The 20647-nt window shown below is 41.0% G+C and overlaps 2 protein-coding genes and 1 long non-coding RNA gene across 7 annotated transcripts; 1 reads left to right on the top strand and 2 right to left on the bottom strand.

Annotated features, from left to right (window-relative positions):
* Window positions 1–1551: 1551 nt before the first annotated feature.
* Window positions 1552–12349, bottom strand: rnf212 (ring finger protein 212). 2 transcript variants are annotated; one of them, XM_086024550.1, is made up of 13 exons: window positions 12085–12349; window positions 11794–11917; window positions 8657–8718; window positions 8487–8561; window positions 7689–7745; window positions 7547–7605; window positions 7428–7481; window positions 6580–6641; window positions 6053–6113; window positions 4927–4972; window positions 4756–4810; window positions 2839–2902; window positions 1552–1803 (listed from the first exon to the last, which is right to left on the bottom strand). In XM_086024550.1, exons 2-13 carry the CDS (start codon window positions 11900–11902, stop codon window positions 1692–1694), a joined length of 816 nt encoding a protein of 271 aa, XP_085880676.1. In that variant the 5' UTR covers window positions 11903–11917; window positions 12085–12349; the 3' UTR covers window positions 1552–1691. The 2 variants fall into 2 exon arrangements, with proteins under 2 accessions (XP_085880676.1, XP_085880678.1); XM_086024552.1 differs by having other exon boundaries at window positions 11794–11997; window positions 12086–12349.
* Window positions 11695–19370, top strand: LOC147151964 (uncharacterized). 4 transcript variants are annotated; one of them, XR_015085843.1, is made up of 5 exons: window positions 11695–11834; window positions 14087–14169; window positions 15559–15697; window positions 17626–17723; window positions 17834–19370. It is a non-coding gene; the product is annotated as an uncharacterized LOC147151964 (long non-coding RNA). The 4 variants fall into 4 exon arrangements; XR_015085844.1 differs by having other exon boundaries at window positions 14087–14229; XR_015085842.1 differs by having other exon boundaries at window positions 11713–13021.
* LOC147151965 (transmembrane emp24 domain-containing protein 11) lies at window positions 13950–17859 on the bottom strand. The gene is made up of 5 exons (XM_086024553.1): window positions 17633–17859; window positions 17411–17502; window positions 15566–15691; window positions 15333–15479; window positions 13950–14243 (listed from the first exon to the last, which is right to left on the bottom strand). Exons 1-5 carry the CDS (start codon window positions 17760–17762, stop codon window positions 14094–14096), a joined length of 645 nt encoding a protein of 214 aa, XP_085880679.1. The 5' UTR covers window positions 17763–17859; the 3' UTR covers window positions 13950–14093.
* Window positions 19371–20647: the final 1277 nt, after the last annotated feature.

Below are 20647 nucleotides of genomic sequence, written 5' to 3'. Positions count from 1 at the left end.
CATTAAGGAGAGACAAGTTTCTCTCTGTCACACTTGACTGGAAGGAGGGAGGGAGGGAGGGAGTGAAGGTGGGAGGGAGGTATGTGTGTGTGTGTGTGTGTGTGTGTGTGTGTGTGTGCGTGCGTGTGTGCACACACGCTGTGGGAACACGGCGCTCAATAATTCCGACTGACAAGAGAATAGTTTTCTTTAGTTCTCTGAAGTGGGCCCGGCTCATTTGTACAGCCTGGAGCCATACAGAGGTGAAGTATGTGTGTGTGTGTGGGGGTGCGCGCGCACGTGTGTGTGGCATAGAGAGAGCGAGAGTGACAAGGCCTTTGTGTGAGAGGATCTAGGTTTAGGATTTTGGAAGAAAAAGAAAAGGAGGGAAAAAGCACCGACCCTACATGGACAAAAGTATTGTGGCACACCTCTTACCGTAATCAACGGATTAATCAACCAATCAATCAATCACATTTTAAAATTGGGTCCTTAGTTGTTGACTGGTCCTCTGATCAAGGCTTTCTTTGTGGAAGTTAAATGTTCTGTTCCCAGTGCAATGCCGGCAACGGCATAATGTGATGAGTTTGATGTGGAAGAATGAACTAGAATGGACACTCCCCGCAGACACACGGCGGCAGTTTGTATAAAGTCTTCCCACATTTTTCTCAGATTTCATTTCACGAGATGAAGCGTGTCATGATACTTTGTCCATAGTTTGGCAAGATCAAAAAAAAGTGCCAGCTGGTCGACGCCAATTGGTTTGCTCGTTTTCCCCGTTTGGTCGCACCTGTTCACTTCCTAGAGAGAGAATGACGATGTATGTGATCCAAAACTTTCGCCCATTTGTTGTCAGGTTCTGCTAAAAGTTGCCATCTTCTTCAAGTGCCGTCACAAAGGATACTGATTAGGTCACTTGTTTTTGGATTGGCCACACCTGTTATCATCTTGAAATCCTTTACAACTATTGCAGAACTCCAAAATGTCTTCCATTTTCACTTCCAATGGGCAGAATGACCACATATCCCAATACTTTTGCCCATGTCATGATCTCCTCACTCTTTATGTGTGTGTATACGTGTGTGTATTTTAAATAAGTGAGTCTGGCTGTGCCTTGGGGGAGTCACTCCTCGCTAAGTGGACCTTAAAAAACAGGAAACGGAATGCGCAGGAGGAGGATCAGGCCTGCTAACTCTCCACAATAGTCTTAATTCAGCTTCTCACGCACACACACACACACACACACACACACACTCACACACAGCAGTAATATGGCATGCACAGACCTGGAACACACATGCACACACACACACACACAGAGTCACACCTGAGCCTCCTTCAATAGACGCCATTCAGATGGCTGACAAGTGAGGACAATGGAAGAAATGGAGGACGTGTCTGAGCGCATCAATCTGCCACCGCCATCATCTTTTCCTTCCTGCAATGACTTGGGGTGATATCACCTTTCTGTTTCTACACTTTTACTCTTGGCCTTCACTTGTACATCTGAGGTCATACACGTACACACACCCCCTCACACACACGCATACAAACAGAGGGTGCTTTGATGTGTCGGAGCTGTAAACTGCATTTATTGTTCATGTAATCCCAGTTTATATGCGTGAATAGAACAGGTGCAAGTATTCTCCCTTTCTCCGAAAAGGCGGAAAAAGTCATCATAAGCATCAAGTTGGCTGTGCATGCACCTGCTTTTAGGGAGGAGGGTACACCCGGAAGGGCTGGGAAGGCTGGAAGATGGGCGAATTCCAAGCGGACGCGTGTCCAAACGACACGTTGGGTGTCATCGGCGTTCTCGGGCAGCGTCTAGGAGGCCACAGGGTCAAGGTGAGGACATCATGATGAAGAATACAATACGGGCAATACCGACAATGGGTGCGTCAGTAAATTTTGCCGGTCCGTCTTTCGTCAGTGGCCGGGCCACCCATCCGTCATCGTCAGTCCATCAATATTTCAATATTTCAAGCCGCCCAAATCTGTCATCGGCAGACCGAGAGTCCGTCATCGTTATTTTAACCGGGCTTCCGTCATCGCTAAATTTAACTTCGTCACCACTATATGAGGACTGACAGATTTTCTGAATCCTTTCACCAAGATTTTGCAGAAAACCATAACCACAAAGCTTGGAAATAAACACTCATACTATAAATACTACACTCAAACAAAAAATGTAGATTTATGTTGTCACGGCAACCAATCAAAGTACGAGCATCAGTGAATCTGCAAAAATGTATGAAGCATAACAGTGCTGGTATTTGACTTTAATTCCACTTGAAACATGAAGCATAAAGTGGACATTTGTAGTGATAGCAATAATCCTGACACGCAGACGGTGCATTTGTTACACGCGTCAATGACATGATGTCATCTTAAGCAGACGTTTCCATCAAATGACGACATTGAGGAGCATTACCCCAAAACATTTCTACCTCTTCCCTCCTCGACGGAATTTCTGGTGGGAGGTGCTGGCATGTAAACAGAGGCGCGAGGATGTAGGAATGTGCAATTGGAGGAATGAGATTAGCACATGGTCAATGCTGTCCACTCAAAGCAACCCCGGTGTATATTTAGCCCGCAAATAAACACGGGAGATATGTGGCGTAAATGGGAGCCCGCTAATGACGGACCGAGAAGGTCCATCTCAGTCCGGACTCTGTTAGCGACAATTCGAGTGACGGACGAAAACCCATTTCCATTGATGCTTAGTCCGCCAGTTTATTGAAATTTCCCGCCATTCGACAGCAAAACAGACGACCATCAGTGACGGATTGACGGACTTTCTGGTAGTACTGACGGAATGCCCAGCGCTGGATAATATAAAAGTTAGAAGAAAGTGCTCACCTGACTGTCGCCGAATATGAGGAGTGGTTGGCCTTTTGGCTGGACTTCCTATGAGGAATTTCACCTGCAAGGAAACACAGAACATAATTTATAGCAGTGATTCCCAACCACCAGAAATTCAAAATATGTTAAACAGTGTATAGCCGGCGTGCTAAATGAATCATGTTGCTCAGTGAAGGTGCACTCATTAAATGACGACCGGCTTGGAAGTGGACCGGCCGTTCAGGAAAATCCAGACATTTTCTTGAATTTCCCCATGAACTATACCAAAAAACAATAAATAAATAAAAATCAAAATAGCGGGACCACGAACACACAACGGAGGCGTGGGGGGGTGTGGGGGGTGGTTTACTCTATAATAGAGTGTTATTGTCATTATTAAAAAAAAATACTTTACGATTTTTTGGGGGGGTTGGGGGGGATGGGTTGACACGGATTAATGGCATTTCCCGTCATTTCAATTGACAAGAGATACATGTTTTGAGTTACGAGCATGATCACAGAACAAATTAAACTTATATCTCAAGACTTGTACATGTACATTACATAATAATAATAAGAGAAAAAGTGCAGGAGCTTATATGCATTTCTAATGGCACAATACCTACTGGTACTTAACGGGGAAGTCAAGTCAAAAATATTCTTAACAATATGTTCTCTGCAACCCCACTAGTCTAAACACGGCTTTCTGATTGATATTGCATTTGTGGAATATGAATTAAAGAGACACTTGACACATGAGCTTAACATTGGCACTTATATAAAAGGTTTGCATGTAAAAATGACATCAGTACTAAAATGCTCTGCCCAAAAGACTTAAGTGATTTAAGGGCTTTTTTTGTGATTAGATTTACAACAAATTGCCCCGCCCCTTTTTGGCTGGTCTTGTTATTTTTTTGGTCTCAGCGGTCTACGTCACGGGAGGAAGGCATGCTTGGTAATATTGCTGGCTTTGTCAGTTCTGTTGTCTAAAACGGCGACCGATCGCCACCAAAATGCAAATGCACTTTACTACTCTTTTCCACTTCAACCTGTGAAAGCATAAAAGTGTTCTGCACAATAGTTTGGATTTATTGACACAAAACGTGATGTCATCATGATCACCTCCACAAAATCAAAAATACCGTGGCCATCGCTTCTATACTTACACAGGCTGAAGCGGCCAAGAGCATGAACGCGCACACGAACCCTGACTTGTTATATTTCGCACATTTAGCGACGCTAAACTCGTGTCAACTCTAAGGAGGCAGACGGCGACTGGCAAGCATGGATCTTTATATATGATATATATTTTATGATATTTTTTTATATTTTATTAGTGCTTTTTAAACATTATTTTTAAAGTATTGAGCGTGAAAGTCAAGCGCCTTTGAGCGGGTAGCCTGTCAACAATGTCAGTGCCCTGTTGCTTTAAATATTGCTGCTGTAAAAAAATATCCTTTCGTAACGGTTGGTCGGGGAATATCCTTTCGTAACGGTTGGTCAGGAGTATCCTTTGCTAATGGTGGCTCAAAGGTTGCATCCAGGGACTTTTCCTAAGCATATGTAGAATTTGAACAATCCTGTCATCCAACTACTAAAGCGTTTATCTCACTCGGACAGGATAGGAAATTTCCTAGGCCAGAACGAGAATCCGAAGAGGCAGGCATTGTTGACAGGAGCAGTACATTTTGCTTTTCAAGTAAGAGTCAATTAATTGGAACATGAAGCAACTCATGGACTCCAGTCCTATTTGTTCATTGTAAATGTCAACCAGTCACCAGTCACCAGTCATTTTATTTATTATTGCTAAATTGTGTTATAGTGCCTCCTTTGCACGACGTTGTATGCCTTTATTTTGTACTTGCTTAACCTTTAGAGGACATTCTTGGGAAGCCACTGTAACTTTAAGCATGGTGAAACAGGAACAGTACTTACCCATGTGCTCGTCATGTGGAGGACGGCTCAGTGACAATCTGGGGACATGTGAAGACTGACACACACATGCACACGCGCACACATCCACACACACACACACACGCACAGTGATAAAATGTTGGCATGCGTCCTTAAGTGCGCACAGAATAAATGTGAATACTTAAGACTTACTTTAGGGAAAAAACTCAGTCGTTCATCTGCATCCATATTGTCAACACTGCCGAACATGAGACACAACATCAAGATCAACAATAACGAGACCCTCTCACCCCCTTTTCCCATAACAACTTCTAAGAATGATCAGTATAAAAGTACTATAAAAGTGTTACGCACAATAGTTTGGATTTATTGACATTAAATGTGATGTCATCATGATCACCTCCACAAAATCAAAAATACCGTGGCCATCGCTTCTCTAACTTACACAGGCTGAAGCGGCCAAGAGCATGAACGCGCACACGAACCCAGTCGCGCGCGTTGTCTGACACCGCTTGCAGCCGCGAGAGCGCAGCGGCGTCAGAGTGAGGTAAGACCTCATCGAACGTCTTGAACGTGCGCATCCGACTCCATAGCCGAGTGTGGCCGCATTAGAACGCACCATTTCGGCTGTTACGTTCCAACAAAAAAAAATTTTAATCATGGAAATCATTGCGCTAAAACGTATTCATTTATATATTCAAATTATGATTGTTCGGATGATGAATGACGGACCAGCAAAATTTTGTAAAATGTCCAACTGTACATATATGTATATACAAATACACACGCAAATGCACAACCCCACACACACAAGGAAATGGACACATGGACTTTGCGAAACTGAAACAAACAGTGACTTGAGACAAGCAATAAATAAATAAATTATCCTGTTGGCCTGAGAGCGAGGCCTGCAGTAAAAGGTGCTGACTGACATATCTGCCATGGGTCACGGTCCACGGATGAGGTTTTCGCTCAGGTGCAAAAATCTAAAAGTCACGTAGGATAAAATAACATTTGTGCTGTTAAAACCCAGGAAGCCAATGGAGGCCTGAGTCCATGAGGTCCTGGAAACCCAATAAGGATTGGTGACTGAAGCCAAGCAAAGCTACGCTTATTCAGGTGTGTGTGTGTGTGCGCGTCGTGCGTGTATATAGGGCAGGGCAGGGCAGAGTAAAGATCTACAGTGGCTAAAGCTAACATAAGACGCCAGATGAGGCTAGGATTTTGTATGTCTGTGTGTGTGTGTGTGTGTGTGTGTGTGCGTGTGTGTGTGTGTGCGTGTGTGCGCGCACTGTCAAAACGGGTTCATGGCACTCACATGTTGCTGGATGAGGAATGTCTGGAGTGTGACACGGGAGTGCTGAACGGGATCTGGAAGACTGAAGCAAACGAGGAACAATGAGACACACACGCACGCACACGCACTCCTAATCACACAAAAAAAGGAAAATTGACTACTGACAGTTTAAAAGACATTTGGATTATTTGGGTAATTACAACAATTATCATTAAGACCTGCCATCCTTGTGACTAAGACTCCATGTGGGTGGTCACTGTAATGTAATCTCTGCCTGGTTTTGGACAGCATGCTTAGTGGTGAGCACGTCTGCCTCACAGTAAGGAGATCTGAGTTGGAATCTCCATTGTCCCCGGGAACTCCGTAAATTGTCCTGAGGTGTGAATGGCTGCTTGTCGAGACGTGCCCTGCCATTCACTGGTGACCAATCCAGGGTATACTGCTATATGCCGGATCGTAAACATCTGGAGCTAGGCTGACCATGCGGTTCTAGCAATTTTAGCAAAAACATATTTTATTGTAATGTAGATTATTATTAGTTTGTCTACCATGGTGTCCATGCAAGCTTTGGGAGCTGTGGCTCAACTGGGACATCGATGATGACTTCAAGCTGGTGGGATAGCACAGAATACACAACTCATGTCAGTTACTTGTCAGTTACAAGAAAAAGAAGAAGAAGATAAAATACAATTGCCATCAGATCAGACAAGTAATATACTGGGGTCACAAAGTCCATCGTGACATTAGTCTTGAATGGAAGCTTTCACAATAAAAGCCATGAAACGACTTCTACCATTAAGTTCTTGGGTTTTTTTCTGATTGCCAAGAATGGGAAGTCAACAGGATGATCCTCATGGCATTGCACAGGGAGACAGAGCGGGACGATGCTTGCAGAGATTATCAGTGTGACACACAAAGACCACACTGTGAGGCGCTGCCATATGTCCAAGGTCACTGGATGCGATGGCGCAAGACAAAACCGTTACATAAAAGTGTCAGAAAGGCACTTATTCATTCAACATGACGCTGTTGATTACAACTGGGTGACGACATTCTAAAAAACAATAATGGGTGGGTGGGTCAATACAACTCCAAATACTGATGACAATGCTACATTAACAAACTTATTTAAGTGTAAAAAAAAAGAAGAAAAGAAAAGAAGAGGCAAGATGAGTTTATCCTCCTATGAGGATAACAGCAGCTGCTTGGCAACATCAGTGCTAAACAATAAATGTGAAAACAGTGACACCAAGTGGAGGAGGAGAGAACACCCTGTCGGTTGAAAATAACTAAACAAAGTTAGTTTGGAGCTTGTTGCTTACTCAAAGTAAACTAAAATGAAGTCCATGTGAAAATGTTAATATTTTACATTTCTGCCATAGTTAGAATAAAGTACCTTTGAAGTGAATGTTCCAGTTTAGCGATGTAGGCACTTTGTTCATTCACCTTCCTGTGACAGAGAAAAGAAAGTTCATGTTTCCCCCCATTGTGATAGCATCAGTAGATTTGACTCACTTGGCCATCTGCTGCATTTCCTGCTTCATCCTGAGCCAGCCCTCCTCCACTTTCTCATTCTGTTTTGTTCAAGAAATAAAACAAAACGGGGATAAATGCATGTAAAGTGCTTTCAGGCTGGGCGAAAGAAGATGTGTCTCACCCGTTTCTGGTAGTATGCCAGCAATCTTTTACTATGTTTGGCCTGGAACATTAGAACCTGAGGAGAACAAGCAGAGAAAAGGAACTAGCATAACACACAACCATATCATTGGGTCCACCTAATTGACTACGTACGCAGATGTACTTAATGTGTTTCTATGGCCATAAAATTAACACTTATATACAGTACAACGGAACCTCTAAAAGTGACACAATTTCAAGTTCAAAACATATTTTGTGGAATCATTTGCCCCAAAAACCCAGAGAAAATTGCAAAGCATTATCACGCCAGGCATCCTCATTGTAGTATCACAAGGTTTTATCAATTCTGGCACTGCAAATAAATGTCCAAAAGGTCAAGTCAAGTCAAGATTATTTCTATAGGCTGTAATCACAAAAGCATCTCAATGCGCTTCACGGGCCCACAGTTGACAAAGATCAGCAACATCCCCTGATCTAAAAACCCCAACTGGGCAAGGAAAAACTCAAATTCCCACCTGGGAATTGTTGAGCAAAGATCTTCCTGTTCCCTCTTCATTACCCGTCTGTCAGACATCTTCCAAGAGTGATTTTTTTTTTGTGGTTTTACTTCATTTTAGTTTTATTACAAACTGGTCAAATTGCAGTTAAGACTATTCAAGTCTTCATACTAACATTGCCTGTACAGTCAATAATAGTGTCACGGAAGACAATTGTTGTCGACACTGGAGGTTCCACTATACTATACATTTAAATATGAAAACAATCTGATTTCACAAATAATACAAATTAGATGTGAAAAAAGAATGAACAAACAAACTTTTCTGGTCTCTAACAAATGTTTGTTTGCCAAAACGTTGATGTTGGAGAACAGCTCCTTCACTTCCGGGCGGCTCTGGACAAACAAACAAAAAAACAAACATTAGTCAAAATGTTATATTTGTATGTGTCATTTTCCAGACATATCTTAAGCTTTAATGATGTACTTACTTGGTCAGTGAGAGGCGACACTTGACATTTGTCATTGCAGATCAAACACTTGCCTTGTTTACCTGAAAGAAATGTCACTAATAAGAAGATGACATGGGAGACAAATTGTGTCCGCAATTGTGTTGGAATGAAATAGGCAAGGCAAGGAAAGGCTTGGGTTTTTTTTGGTGTGTGTGTGGGGGGGAATCTTAGTTTTTAACCTGGATTTAAAAGCATCTATACTTGTGGCTGACTTCATTTCCATTAGCATCTTATTTAGTTTCTGTGCAGCATAACAGCCAAATGCTGCTTCACCGTGTTTGCTCTGAACTATGGGCTCCACTAATTGACCCACGTCTGCAGTCCTCAGAGCCCAATTGGGTTTATATTCAATTAGTATTTGAGTCATGTATTCAGTAGGGGTGTCAAATTAGTACATTGATTGTGATCAATTAATTCATCAGAGTTAAATCATTAATTTTTTTAATCGCATTAATCTCATTTTTAATCTTTACCTTTACTGTTATTGCATGATGATGAGATCCATTTTGATGCATGGGGCTTGTGCTTGAGTCGTGGGGGTGTAAAAAACAATGGTCAATGTTAGGGATGCTCCGATCAATTGGGCACCGATCATGATCGGACGATTTTCGTGAAAATTTACATGATCGGAATATTTGATCAAAGCCTTCTATTGCCAATCAAAAAATCGGATCACCCGCAGCTCATGCTTCGCAGCATAAAGATGTGTTACAAGTGTTAAATGGTGCGATGTTGAGACTGCTTTTAATGACAATGTTCGAAACGAGGCATAATCCAAAAGACAAAATACACGTGGTATTGATAGATAATGCGCGGAACATGGTGAAAGCTATGACCGATAATAAATGGGCGACCGAGTTTGGAGTGTATGGCACACACGCTGCAGCTTGTTATGCATGATGTGTTACTGTCACAGCGCAGTATAAGTGGCATTATTGCCACAGGGAGACGCATTGTAGCTCGCTTGTGGGCAACAGACCCACTATATCATTTTATAATTCACAAAAAGATTAACAGTGACTATTTTCTCCTTGACAAATGCACAAGATAGTTTGTCTATGCACAAGACAATTAACCAAGTTCCTGAGTCGTTTCAATTTAGGAACTCATGAATAGTTTATTCGAGTGAAGCCTGCAATGTGACTATTTTTTCTACTTTGATTATATTCAGAACAATGCTATGTTCAGGTGGCATGTTATTTATTTGACATTTTGCATAATTAAGTCTGTTGAGACTGCTGATTATTTTGATCTGTTAAAACTGTGTTACTAAAAGCTGGTAAATGTAAGTATTTCAGTTATCTTTGTGACTGAGTAATTGTTGTATTGGCCAGCAACGGTTTTGTATTTTTTCATGCTTTTGAAAATATATATAGATTTTTGTCAAAATTACAGCAATAATATGGCTGCTTTTTTTCAGATAATATTGCATGATAGCAGTCACCATACGTAAATGGAAAAATATACAGATATTCCATGTAATTGGAATCGGTATCGGCCGATCTCACTCATGCATGATCGGTATCGGTGTCATAAAACCCTGATCAGAACATCCCTAGTCAATGTCACAACCTGAAGTGGACACTGATTGGCTGTCATTGTTTGGCATAACCTGATAAGCTCCTATTTGTAGGTGAGAGGGCAAGTTCAGAGCAGAGAGATGTGAAAATGGAGGAGCATGTGAGAGTTGTTGGTCTGATGAATGGTAGATTAAAAAAAAACGCCCTGACGGCACCAGTGATAAAGGCAGAGTGATATGCCTTGTCTGTAAGAAGGACTTTGCTTACCAAAGAAGCAGAAAAAAGAAAAGCAAGCTTGATGTTTTGGGGGCGACTTTGGACAAATTTGCTATAACCGCAGATCACTGGACCTCAACTCGCATACGTGTGTTTGTTGGCTCAACCCGGCGACTGTTTTCTGAGCGTGTGTGTTTACGAAGCTTTTGTTTAGCGCGCTTGGGCGGTCGCCAAGTTTTCCTCGGAATCCATAAGGCTCGTGGTGGAACAGAATTGCTCTTCACGGTGACCGTTTTGGCTAACAATGTTATTCCCACCGACGTCAACCCCAAACCATTTACAGATTATGGATGACGTGGACTCGCTCCTTGCTATGATTCCCTGCTGGACAGTCCTCCATATTTGAAACATAGCTCAGCTGCCGTGCGAACAGTCACATTTTTTCATTCTTTTATTCTACAACTGACTGGGAGCCAGAATCAAGCCTTTAGGACTGGAGTAATATATTCTGATCTCTTTGCACTGGCCAGAACCTGAGCACAGCATTCCGAATGAGTGAAGGAGTCCGGTCAGAAGACCATTACAATAATCACGTCTACTGGAGATGGATAACGTGGATAAAATTCTCCTGGTCTGCTTGGCTTGGAGTATGCGACCTTCCAAGCTGGATACAAATTTCTGTTGGTAAAAGGCTGTTTTAGTGATTGATCTGATATAACTGAATCACACTGCACTGGGATCCAATAAAACTAGGACTGACACCTTTCCTACAGGTAGTCAGTGTTAAATTTACTTTCATAAGAGCTGATTCTGTTGTGTGATGAGGTCGAAAGCCTGATTGAATGTATGTGAAACGTGCAGATAATGCTAATTTGTGGCTAAAAAATATAGAATCGAGGTCACAGTATGTGTGCCCTTCATAACGTGTGCAAGAAATACACTAATTTGTGGGTTTAATATCAGTCTCATGAACAACTTCGATTAGCAAATTGAGCTCAACTTGGCTTGAATTTAAAACACGGCCTGTTAGCGCTCGATTTTCTTACCAATCTGTCCAGGGCAGATAATGTTATTAATTTGTATTTTGTACGCACATACACAGAATTCGTGGCCACAAATTTGCATTCTGGACGTAAGTTATATCTACTTTATATGTTGGACCCCCACGCCCTCCCCCGCATGTATATGCGAGATGCATCAAAAATTAAGCGACTAATGTTCTCCTTTGATCCACCCAGGTCTTTGTAATATAAGACCACGTCCAACAGAGGTCTCTGTTTACTCAAACGTTCGCCTACACACGCACAGGTGAAGGCCTAGAGTCTCCTACAAACGCCTCAAAACGTTCTCAAACCCGTGTCAAAGGATGTTGTTATGGACCTTTGAGGTAGCAAACACCGCACACGACGTGGCCGCACGTGGTGAGGGCCATTCGGCGCTGGGATGAGGGCGGAAGAAAGCAGGCGTTGCAGCAGACCCAGTGCGACATCTTCGGCGAGGTTTCCTGATGTAGAGACGGCCGAAAGTTAGCACTCTTGTTAATGGCTAACGCTACCTGCCGACCTGGTTTAGCCAATTAACGTCGGAGGAAACAGTTAAAGATCATATTAGGTTGAATCCTCCCCTTCAACTTTTGAAACTAGAAAGACTTACCAATGAATTCAGACTTACCCTTTAAGTAGTACCGAATGTCCGTGCCGGTGGTTGTTATCCCGTTGCGTTGCTTCAACGTTCTAGTAGCTCAAACTAAGCTAAGGCTAAATGAGGTCTCCACTTGAAACAGACCAGCCAGTAGTCTCTGTAGTTTAACACCACACGAATCAAGTTTGCCCAAAAACATATTCTAAAATGATACATGATTTTGTATTGTGAATTCCAAAAAAAAAAATAAAAAATGAAAAAAGTGGATTAGAAAAGTAAACACTGTCTAGATGAATAGAAATAGTGTTGCATAATGATAATTATTTGTTTATGTAATAGTGTGAGAACTCGTTAAAGTGTTCAGTGCTACAACATGAACATCATTAATATTATTAATAATAACATATTTCCAAACACGAATAATGGCAATTTGAACAAATTTGTTATTTCAGAAGAGTGAATTAAACCCTATCCCTTCACAATTATCAGTACCCAAGAAGTAGTTGCCAGTCTCAAAAAGAATTACAGTGTAAAATGTGTGTTGATGGTGAGCAGTTTATACGATGTAGTCAGAAAAATGGCTTTGTTATTATTATTATTTTTTTTTTTTACATAATTCACACAATTTGACTTTAAATGGAACATACGGAAAATCCTTTTTAATGTTTGTGTACAAATAGATGTTGCTGTGAAGTACCATCCACACTTTAAGTGTGAAATTACACAAATAAATCTTTAGTTAACTGCCTGCAGCACCCTCCCATCTTGGGCGGGGCTACATGCCTATATACCTGGACTTGGGTCTGTGAGCAAATTTCCAAATTGGGATGTCACAACGGGGCTAGTTTACATAAAAACCGCTCCCACACCTGGTTTCTCAGGTAGTAATTTCACACACTTGGCTAGGCTGGGCAAACTTCCAGAGCAAAAAGAACATTTTACGCTACTAACATGTCAAAGCCAAAAGGTAAGCAGAGCTGCAGTTTTACCACAAATTAGCGCTAGCTAAGAGTGTTAAAGGCATTACTATAGCTTATAATAATAATAATGATGTTAGACTAAATTGTCTATGTGGGTATTTTTGTTTGGTGATGTCATGCGCCACACCACTGCACTTATTGACAAATTTATTTTAGTGGCGGTGATGAGATGCTGCCATCACAAGTGATAAAACAGTCGTGTGTGGGCGCTTGTGTTACCTGTGTTGTTTTGTGTGTGTGTGTGTGTGTATGTTAGGGGGATATGGTTTAATTAGCCAGTGGTGGCTTTACTAACAGTAAACAGATCTGCTATAAATATCTGAGGTTCACAGATCATTGTTAGATTCCAGCATTATTTTTGGAAATACAACATTTACTCAGTGAAGTTGTTGGCAGTGTGAAGGTCAGTGGTGGTGTTTGTGTTTGGTGATCTGTCCATGCACCACAAATATACTTTAATTGTATTCATCTTCGTCACCCTGGGCTCTGCTTCCGTTAGTTAGTTGTCGATTTATCGACAGCCGGGTCCACTATTGACCCAGGCTAGTAATTTGTTATAAACGCCATGAGGGATGCCGCACCGCATGAGACAGAGCTGCCCCAAAAATAAGCTAATTTCACAATGGCAGGAAATGTTCGAAGAAATTATTCATCCTTGGCGTATTTTGAGGAAACCACAGATACATTATTAAGACAGCTGGTACATGTTTTAAATTGTGAAAAAAACAAACAAACAATGTCTCCTTTAAAACCATGAACACGTTATTAAGGTCATGACTATTTGTTATTCTAAGACAGGGTTCCCCACACTGTGGAGCAGGGCCCGAAATGGGTAATTTGCTGTGGTTGTTATAATTAGTTTATATGCAGTATATGTCAACGTTGTGGCAAAATACTGGATTACATGTATTAATTTAGGGTTCTATAGAAGAACCAAATTACAATCAAACAGTTTCAGAAGCCCTGTTCTTAGTTATATAGCAATAAGTAATCACCATGGCAGTAATGCACTGCAACTAAATGACAACTCGTGATTTTCCCATGACTGACAGGTGGTGATCAGACGAGCTTCTTGGCGATGAAGAAGTCTTTGAGCCGCTTCATCTGCCAGAAACCGACCGAAAGCAGGAGGAAGGTCTGCACCACAGCCCACCACAGCACTTGACTGTGTGTATCCTCACTGATCTGACGGAAGGTCTCCTCCTTTTCCTGTTGAAAACAACATCAACAACAACAACCTATATGATCAACTACTTTGTAATGTTAAATAGAAGATTGGCATATTAATCGATTTTATTTAAGTTTGTGTATTTATTTTTAGCAGCTTCTATAGTTAAATAAAGTGTGTGGCAACTCATGTAAATTTTGCTGGTCCGTATTTTGTTAGTCCGTTATTCATCAGCGGCCTGGGTACCCGTCTGTCATTCGTCAGTCCGTCATTTTTCGTGACAAACCAAATTGTAATCATCATCAGTTCATCATCACTTCGTTAAATCGTCAGTCAGTTCATCACTTAATCCCATCAGTCAGTCCTCCCGCCCGCATCCCCACCCCCATAAAAAATGTCAGCAAAACTGGCTCCCGATTCCAGCTGTGGTTGTTAAGGCAATGTCAGTCCAGTAATTTTGTGTTCCTGTGTGCAGATTTGTCACAAGCTATAAATACGTGAAATGAAACGGCTTGTTTACACCTTCTGACTGGCTAAAATACATGAAATAGAAAGGTACAGAGCAGTAAGTGAACCCATGATCAAAGGAATACAGCAGCACCTTCAGGGCGAGCGCTCTACCCACTACCCCAAGAGCAGGCAGCTTACCCAGCACAGAATTTTAACTAATAGTTCTCGTGCGATTCACGGGAAAATGTTAATTGTGCGATTCACGGGAAAATGTTAAGTGGCGAGGTTCCGGTCACGCAAAATAATCGCTCTCTCGTCTTCTCTTCGTTCTTAAAGTGGAAGTCAACGCAAACATATTTTTTTCAAGAATATGTTCTACGCAAGCCCACTAGTTGAAACAGGGCATTCTGATAAATGTTGCGTTTGTGGAATAAGTGTTCATCTACTCGTTTTTTAGCCATCTCCGGGGGCGGCCATTTTGTCTTCTGTCGACTGAAAATGACATCGCAACTGCTCACAACGACCAATCACGGCTCAGATTCAGAAAACAGGTCAGCCGTTTCTGGGAAAGAATCCGTTTCAAAGCTTGTTTGGTATCAGTAAAAATAAAGCTAATCCCATAAGGGGAAAAAAACAACAAAAACGAGAATTTGTCTCAAGGCCATATCACTCTGGCTTACCCGCTGATAATCTTGCTGCTTAGTGATATACCACATCTGATCAATGAGATGTTGCAGGCCGTATTCCAGCGTCTTCAGGTTGTCTTTGGTTCTGTCGTCTTTTGGATTCATAACATGCTCACCTATCTGAACGTCCAAATGTAATTTCTGCCAAACACAAGAAGACTCATGATTGTTTCAAAATAGATAAATACATTAAAATGAACCCTTGCGTGTGTGTTTGCAGGTCTTACCAGTCGTTCGCCAGCAAAGACGGAGAAACTGGTGGAGTTTGTTTGGAAACAGAGGAAGTGCTGACCGGACGCGTGTGCCGTGAAGGTGAATTTAGCAAAAATGCCGTAGCGTTTGCTCATCAAAACCTAGTGGTAAGTGGATTTCAAGCAGAAATATTGATACATTGAATTGTTCTTTTGCCATGACACCAACTTCAAATAATTTTTATTTCTATACATTTAGAAACTTATATAAGCATACTAATTAGATTACTTTTGATGAAATAAATACATTTGGAACATTTTTAAGCACTAGAACAATTGAACAAAAACAATTTTTCAAGACTAATGAACATTTTTTTACATCCAGTACTGTACAAAAATCTTGGGCCACTAGCATTGTTATCATCAGCGGCACAGATGGGATTTTAGAAATGGGGGTCACAGGGGCTATCTAAAAAAAAAAAATATATATATATATATATATATATATATATATATATATATATACACACATATATATACGTATATATACATATATATGTATATGTATATATATATATATACACATATATAAACATATATACATATATATATATATATATATATATATACACATATATATATAAACATATATACATATATATATATATATATATATATACACACACACACACACACACACACACACACACACACAAACGAACATGTACGTTATACATATACGAACAATGACATCGTCTGCCTTGCCGTATTGGAGGTCTGCTGTGTGCCGTACTTCGCTTATACAAGCAGTGCCTCATGGAGCGATACAGATAGGGAACAAGAACGCTTATTGCAAAATAATTCACACCATCGCTTGACATGAAAGGAAGTGTTTTAAATGTGTCACAAATGAACCTGTAGCTCTTTGAAGTTGTGACAAAATACAGCATGGCGTCAGTGAGCTCTTTAGCTTGTAGTATGTAGCTATAGAACACGACTTGCAGACAGACTTTGCCCAAGATGTGTGTCTGCTCAGCGTGCCTTGCCTGATGGACATGTAAGGCAAAAGAAGTCCAGACATGTGCGCGTATTACCTTTCTTCACAAGGCATTTATTGTCTACGAGAGCGCAAGAGTTTGCAGCCCTATCTGTACTTATCTGTCTATTTGTGTGTCTGTATTCATGTGGCAACAACATGCAGAGCACCAGGCTCCTTTTCACACAGAGTTGAAACATTTACCCTTCTTTTTTTACCTAAAAAATACAGATACTGGTACTTGAAAATGATGGGATCAAGTCATTTTTGCCGGCTAAAAATTTTTCTACACAACATGGTGAAATAATAATAATAACAGCAGACTGGCAGATAGTGGGCTGTGTTTAGTCTGTGTGTGATGAGACTAACCTCCCAAGTATAAACAATAGACTTTATACTGTTCTAATTGTCTGAATCAGATTGGCAGATATTTAGCATTTTGGATAAAATTGGTGATCGGCTGTAATGTCATAATTTGCTGATTGATCAATGACATCATTGATCCGATCTACGAAATAAAATGTTACAGCAAATAATCGGTAATCTGCTCCAAAATCCCACTCGTGTAAAGCCTAATAATTGATCTCGGGGTGTCTTTGATGTAATTTCTTTATTGGGCCACTCATTAAATTCCAGAACGTCTTTGGTTTGTTTGTTGGAAATTACTTTTTCACACATATTTACTTGGGTTGTCTATGTGAGGTATTGAAATCGGTTTAGTATCCTGAAATATTTGTGTGATTAAAAAAAAAAAAGAAAAAAAAAAACAACCTGAAATCAGGCAAGGGGCAAATACTTTTTTGATGTCACTGTTTATTTATTGCAAGAACTTCCTTTAACTGTACCTCATGGTTGGGGTCCCTGACTGTCACTGTGACACCGAGGTGAGGCGAGTGGGTGGATGACTTCAAATCCCAGGGCTGCAACAGGAAATATCCTGAAGGGGAAAAAGATATCCTCATTTGAGCCTCCTGCCATAAGTCATCACATTTTACAAGGCACCTTTATTTGTTCTCTGAGGTCCTCTGCCCAATTTTTTGGCTCCTTATCACCTCTCCAGAACTCACCCGTCACCAGCATGTCCTCAGGAATCTCCTCGATGATGCATCGTTCCTCCTGCTCGCCCAGATCAAAATACATGGCAGCCGCAAGTATCAGGTAAGTCTGCAGGAAAAAGACGGCCCATTGCAGCCTCATGGTCGGTCCGCTATGGCCTATTAAAAATGTTTGGCTAGGCGGGTCCAATAAAACAGGTCTGTAAATGCCAGGTGGGTTTTCCAAAGTCTACAGCGTGTCTATGCTGGAAGCTGCCGAGTGTGAGAAAGCCGCAGGTGCTGCTTCATGTGACAAGACATTAAGTGGTGTGACTGGTAAACCTGGCAGCCAATAGCAGCTTACCAATGTTTCGTCATGATCATGTTTTTCACTTGTGAAATCAATGATTAAACTTGCACTGTAGGTGCAAGCGCCCAAATCCCATGTGATGCCAGTATTCATTATTATTATTATTATTATTATTGTTATTATTATTATTTTATTTATTTTTTGTACTATTTCCATGTATTGTTACATTTCAAGTGGAACATACTGTACTGTATCTGATTGTGACTGTGCATACAAGTATGTGCATACACAGATACCAAAATTGCGTATAAATGAGCGCAGAATCTGAACTTTGGGAAGTAATGCCTAGACCCAGGGTGGGCACATTTTTGGACTTCCGAGCCACTTTGGGATCTAAATTTTGACAGAGTGGCCGGTGGAGCACTTGACTGTGAGCGACTTGTTGCTCGAGCTCCGCTTGGTCTGCTGGACTGTTCTTAAAGTAGGACTACCAGGATCTTGAATCCATTAGAATTACAAGAGCAGTCATTTTTACGGATGGCACTTTATTGCGCTCTGGCAATGACTTCATCAACTAAAACGATTTTTACTCTCTGCTCGTTATTACAATTCCGTTGCGGGTATATTTTAATGTAAATTATGTCATATAAATGTTTGAGAAACAGTTGGTGGACAGCCAAGATTGTCCCGTGCGGCTCTCGCGCTGCGTGCTCTTCATGCTGTTATAAAATACAGCTGGTTTGGAGCAAACGGCAACCCAGAACTCTTTTTTTTTCACGGGGAATTATGTCAACAAGCACTACATAAGCGGATTATTTTATTGATTTCAACTGTCTGTCATATACTACTGTAACACGATTGATTTAGTTGCCAATTGATATTTTAATATATTAATTAATATATTTTAGTATAGGCGGCACGGTGGTTGACTGGTTAGCACGTCCGCCTCACAGTTCGGAGGTCGTGGGTTCGATCCCGGCTCCGGCCTCCCTGTGTGGAGTTTGCATGTTCTCCCCGTGCCTGCGTGGGTTTTCTCCGGGTACTTAGGTTTCCTGCCACATTCCAAAAACATGCATGGTAAGTTGATTGCACTCTCTAAATTGCCCCTAGGTGTGATTGTGAGTGCGGATGTTTGTCTCTGTGTGCCCTGCGATTGGCTGGCAACCAATTCAGGGTGTCCCCCGCTCCAGCACGCCCCGCGACTCTTGTGAGGATAAGCGGTATCGATAATGGATGCATGGATATTTTATTATTGCATATATTATTTTGTATTTATTATTTTTCTCACATGCTGCAATGTTATTTGGTGCGTATATATTTATTTATTTTTATTCTGCTTAAGTATTTGTTCCTTTTTGAGTTGGTTTGGTACGGCGCATTTCCTGAGTGAAGAAGAAAAGAGAGAGAGGTGAATTGGAGCGAGGCTGTTCATGTCCGAATAAAAACGCAACAAAAACACTGTCCTGCTGTGTCGGTTGTCTTTTGCGAGGAAGAAGCCAGAAGAAACGTATAAACTCAAACCTTGTATAGTAAAATGTATGTCACGACTATCATTGGGGCAGGGAGACTCTCTGTGTGTCAGACGAACAATTCATCCTCAGACTCGTCAATATGTTTATTGACACTTTTGTTTGAGTTTATTATAAAATGAAACAGAACAAACACACAAACAAACTTCATTTTGGAAATATCACCACCTTATTGTTAGCAGTCAGTGAGAAAATCCCATTGACGAGAGCATTAGAAGTAAATGGAGGGATTTATCTTCAAATAATGAATATTCACACAGAAATGCTTTAGTACAGGGGTGTCCAACCCCAGTCCTCAAGGGACCCTGTCCAGCATGTTTTAGATATTTCCCTCCTCCAGCACACCTGTGTCTAATGATTAGGATCATTCTCAGGCTTCTCAGAGCTTGTTGATGAGCTGATGATATGAATCAGGTGTGTTGGAGGAGGGACACATCTAAAACATGCTGAATAGGGCCCCTCGAGGACCGGGATTGGGCATCCCTGCTTTTAGTAACCCAAATTGACAAACTGTAATACTCGCAGGCATATATTCTTCCTAATCTGTGAAAACGTGTTACAAAGTATATTAATAAAATTTAACCACAACTTTCTTCTTCTACTCTTTTTTTTATCTGAAGGTATGTGTGTATCTCGATGCATGCACCACACCACACTGCCCCGAAGAGGCCAAAGCGTGCACAGCAAGAACAGTAGATATTTATTTTCGGTTTTTTTTAAATACAGGACTGCATTTCTTTTTATATATTATTATTTTACTGACTTACCTATTTAATTAGTTTAAGTTAATGTGTATTCAAAGTTGAGTTTTGATATTTAATTAAATACTATGTTTTGAAATCAGTGAATATTCATGTTTGTTAATCATGATTTCAGGATCAATCAAAGCAAATCTGTCAAGGATCTGAAACAAAAGCAGGGAACTAAATAAGACATACTCATGAGACAACGAGAAACACCTGGACAAAACACGAAAGGTAGGAGGGAGCTGATTGGTTAACACTAGGGAGTGGAAGGAGCACAGGTGGCCACAATAATCATAACGAGACAGGAACACTGAAAAAACATGAAACTAAAAAAACCCCAACAAGACACACAGATCATGACAGTGAACTCAATAATCATAACGAGAAAGGAACACTGGAAAAACATGAAACAAAAAAAAACAACAAGACAGGCAGATCTTTACAGAATCTTTATTTTTTCCCA

The sequence above is a fragment of the Filicampus tigris genome, chromosome 2 (genome assembly GCF_054856515.1).
Source record: "Filicampus tigris isolate MCC_2025a chromosome 2, RoL_Ftig_1.0, whole genome shotgun sequence".
Classification (NCBI taxonomy): domain Eukaryota; kingdom Metazoa; phylum Chordata; class Actinopteri; order Syngnathiformes; family Syngnathidae; genus Filicampus; species Filicampus tigris.
This window is presented reverse-complemented; position numbering and strand designations above follow the sequence as displayed.

Excerpts from the sequence above, each read along its gene's own strand:
- LOC147151965 (XM_086024553.1), bottom strand. The coding sequence starts at position 17,762 with ATGAGGCTGCAATGGGCCGTCTTTTTCCTGCAGACTTACCTGATACTT. Across the intron at positions 17,503-17,632 it reads TGAGGACATGCTGGTGACGG|GATATTTCCTGTTGCAGCCC; the intron begins GTGAGTTCTGGA and ends TTTCCCCTTCAG. Across the intron at positions 14,244-15,332 it reads AGCAGCAAGATTATCAGCGG|GAAAAGGAGGAGACCTTCCG; the intron begins GTAAGCCAGAGT and ends TGTTTTCAACAG.
- rnf212 (XM_086024550.1), bottom strand. The coding sequence starts at position 11,902 with ATGTCGCACTGGGTCTGCTGCAACGCCTGCTTTCTTCCGCCCTCATCC. Across the intron at positions 6,114-6,579 it reads AAGCTTGCATGGACACCATG|TCTTCCAGATCCCGTTCAGC; the intron begins GTAGACAAACTA and ends CGTTTGCTTCAG. Across the intron at positions 4,811-4,926 it reads GACTGAGTTTTTTCCCTAAA|TCTTCACATGTCCCCAGATT; the intron begins GTAAGTCTTAAG and ends TGTGTGTGTCAG.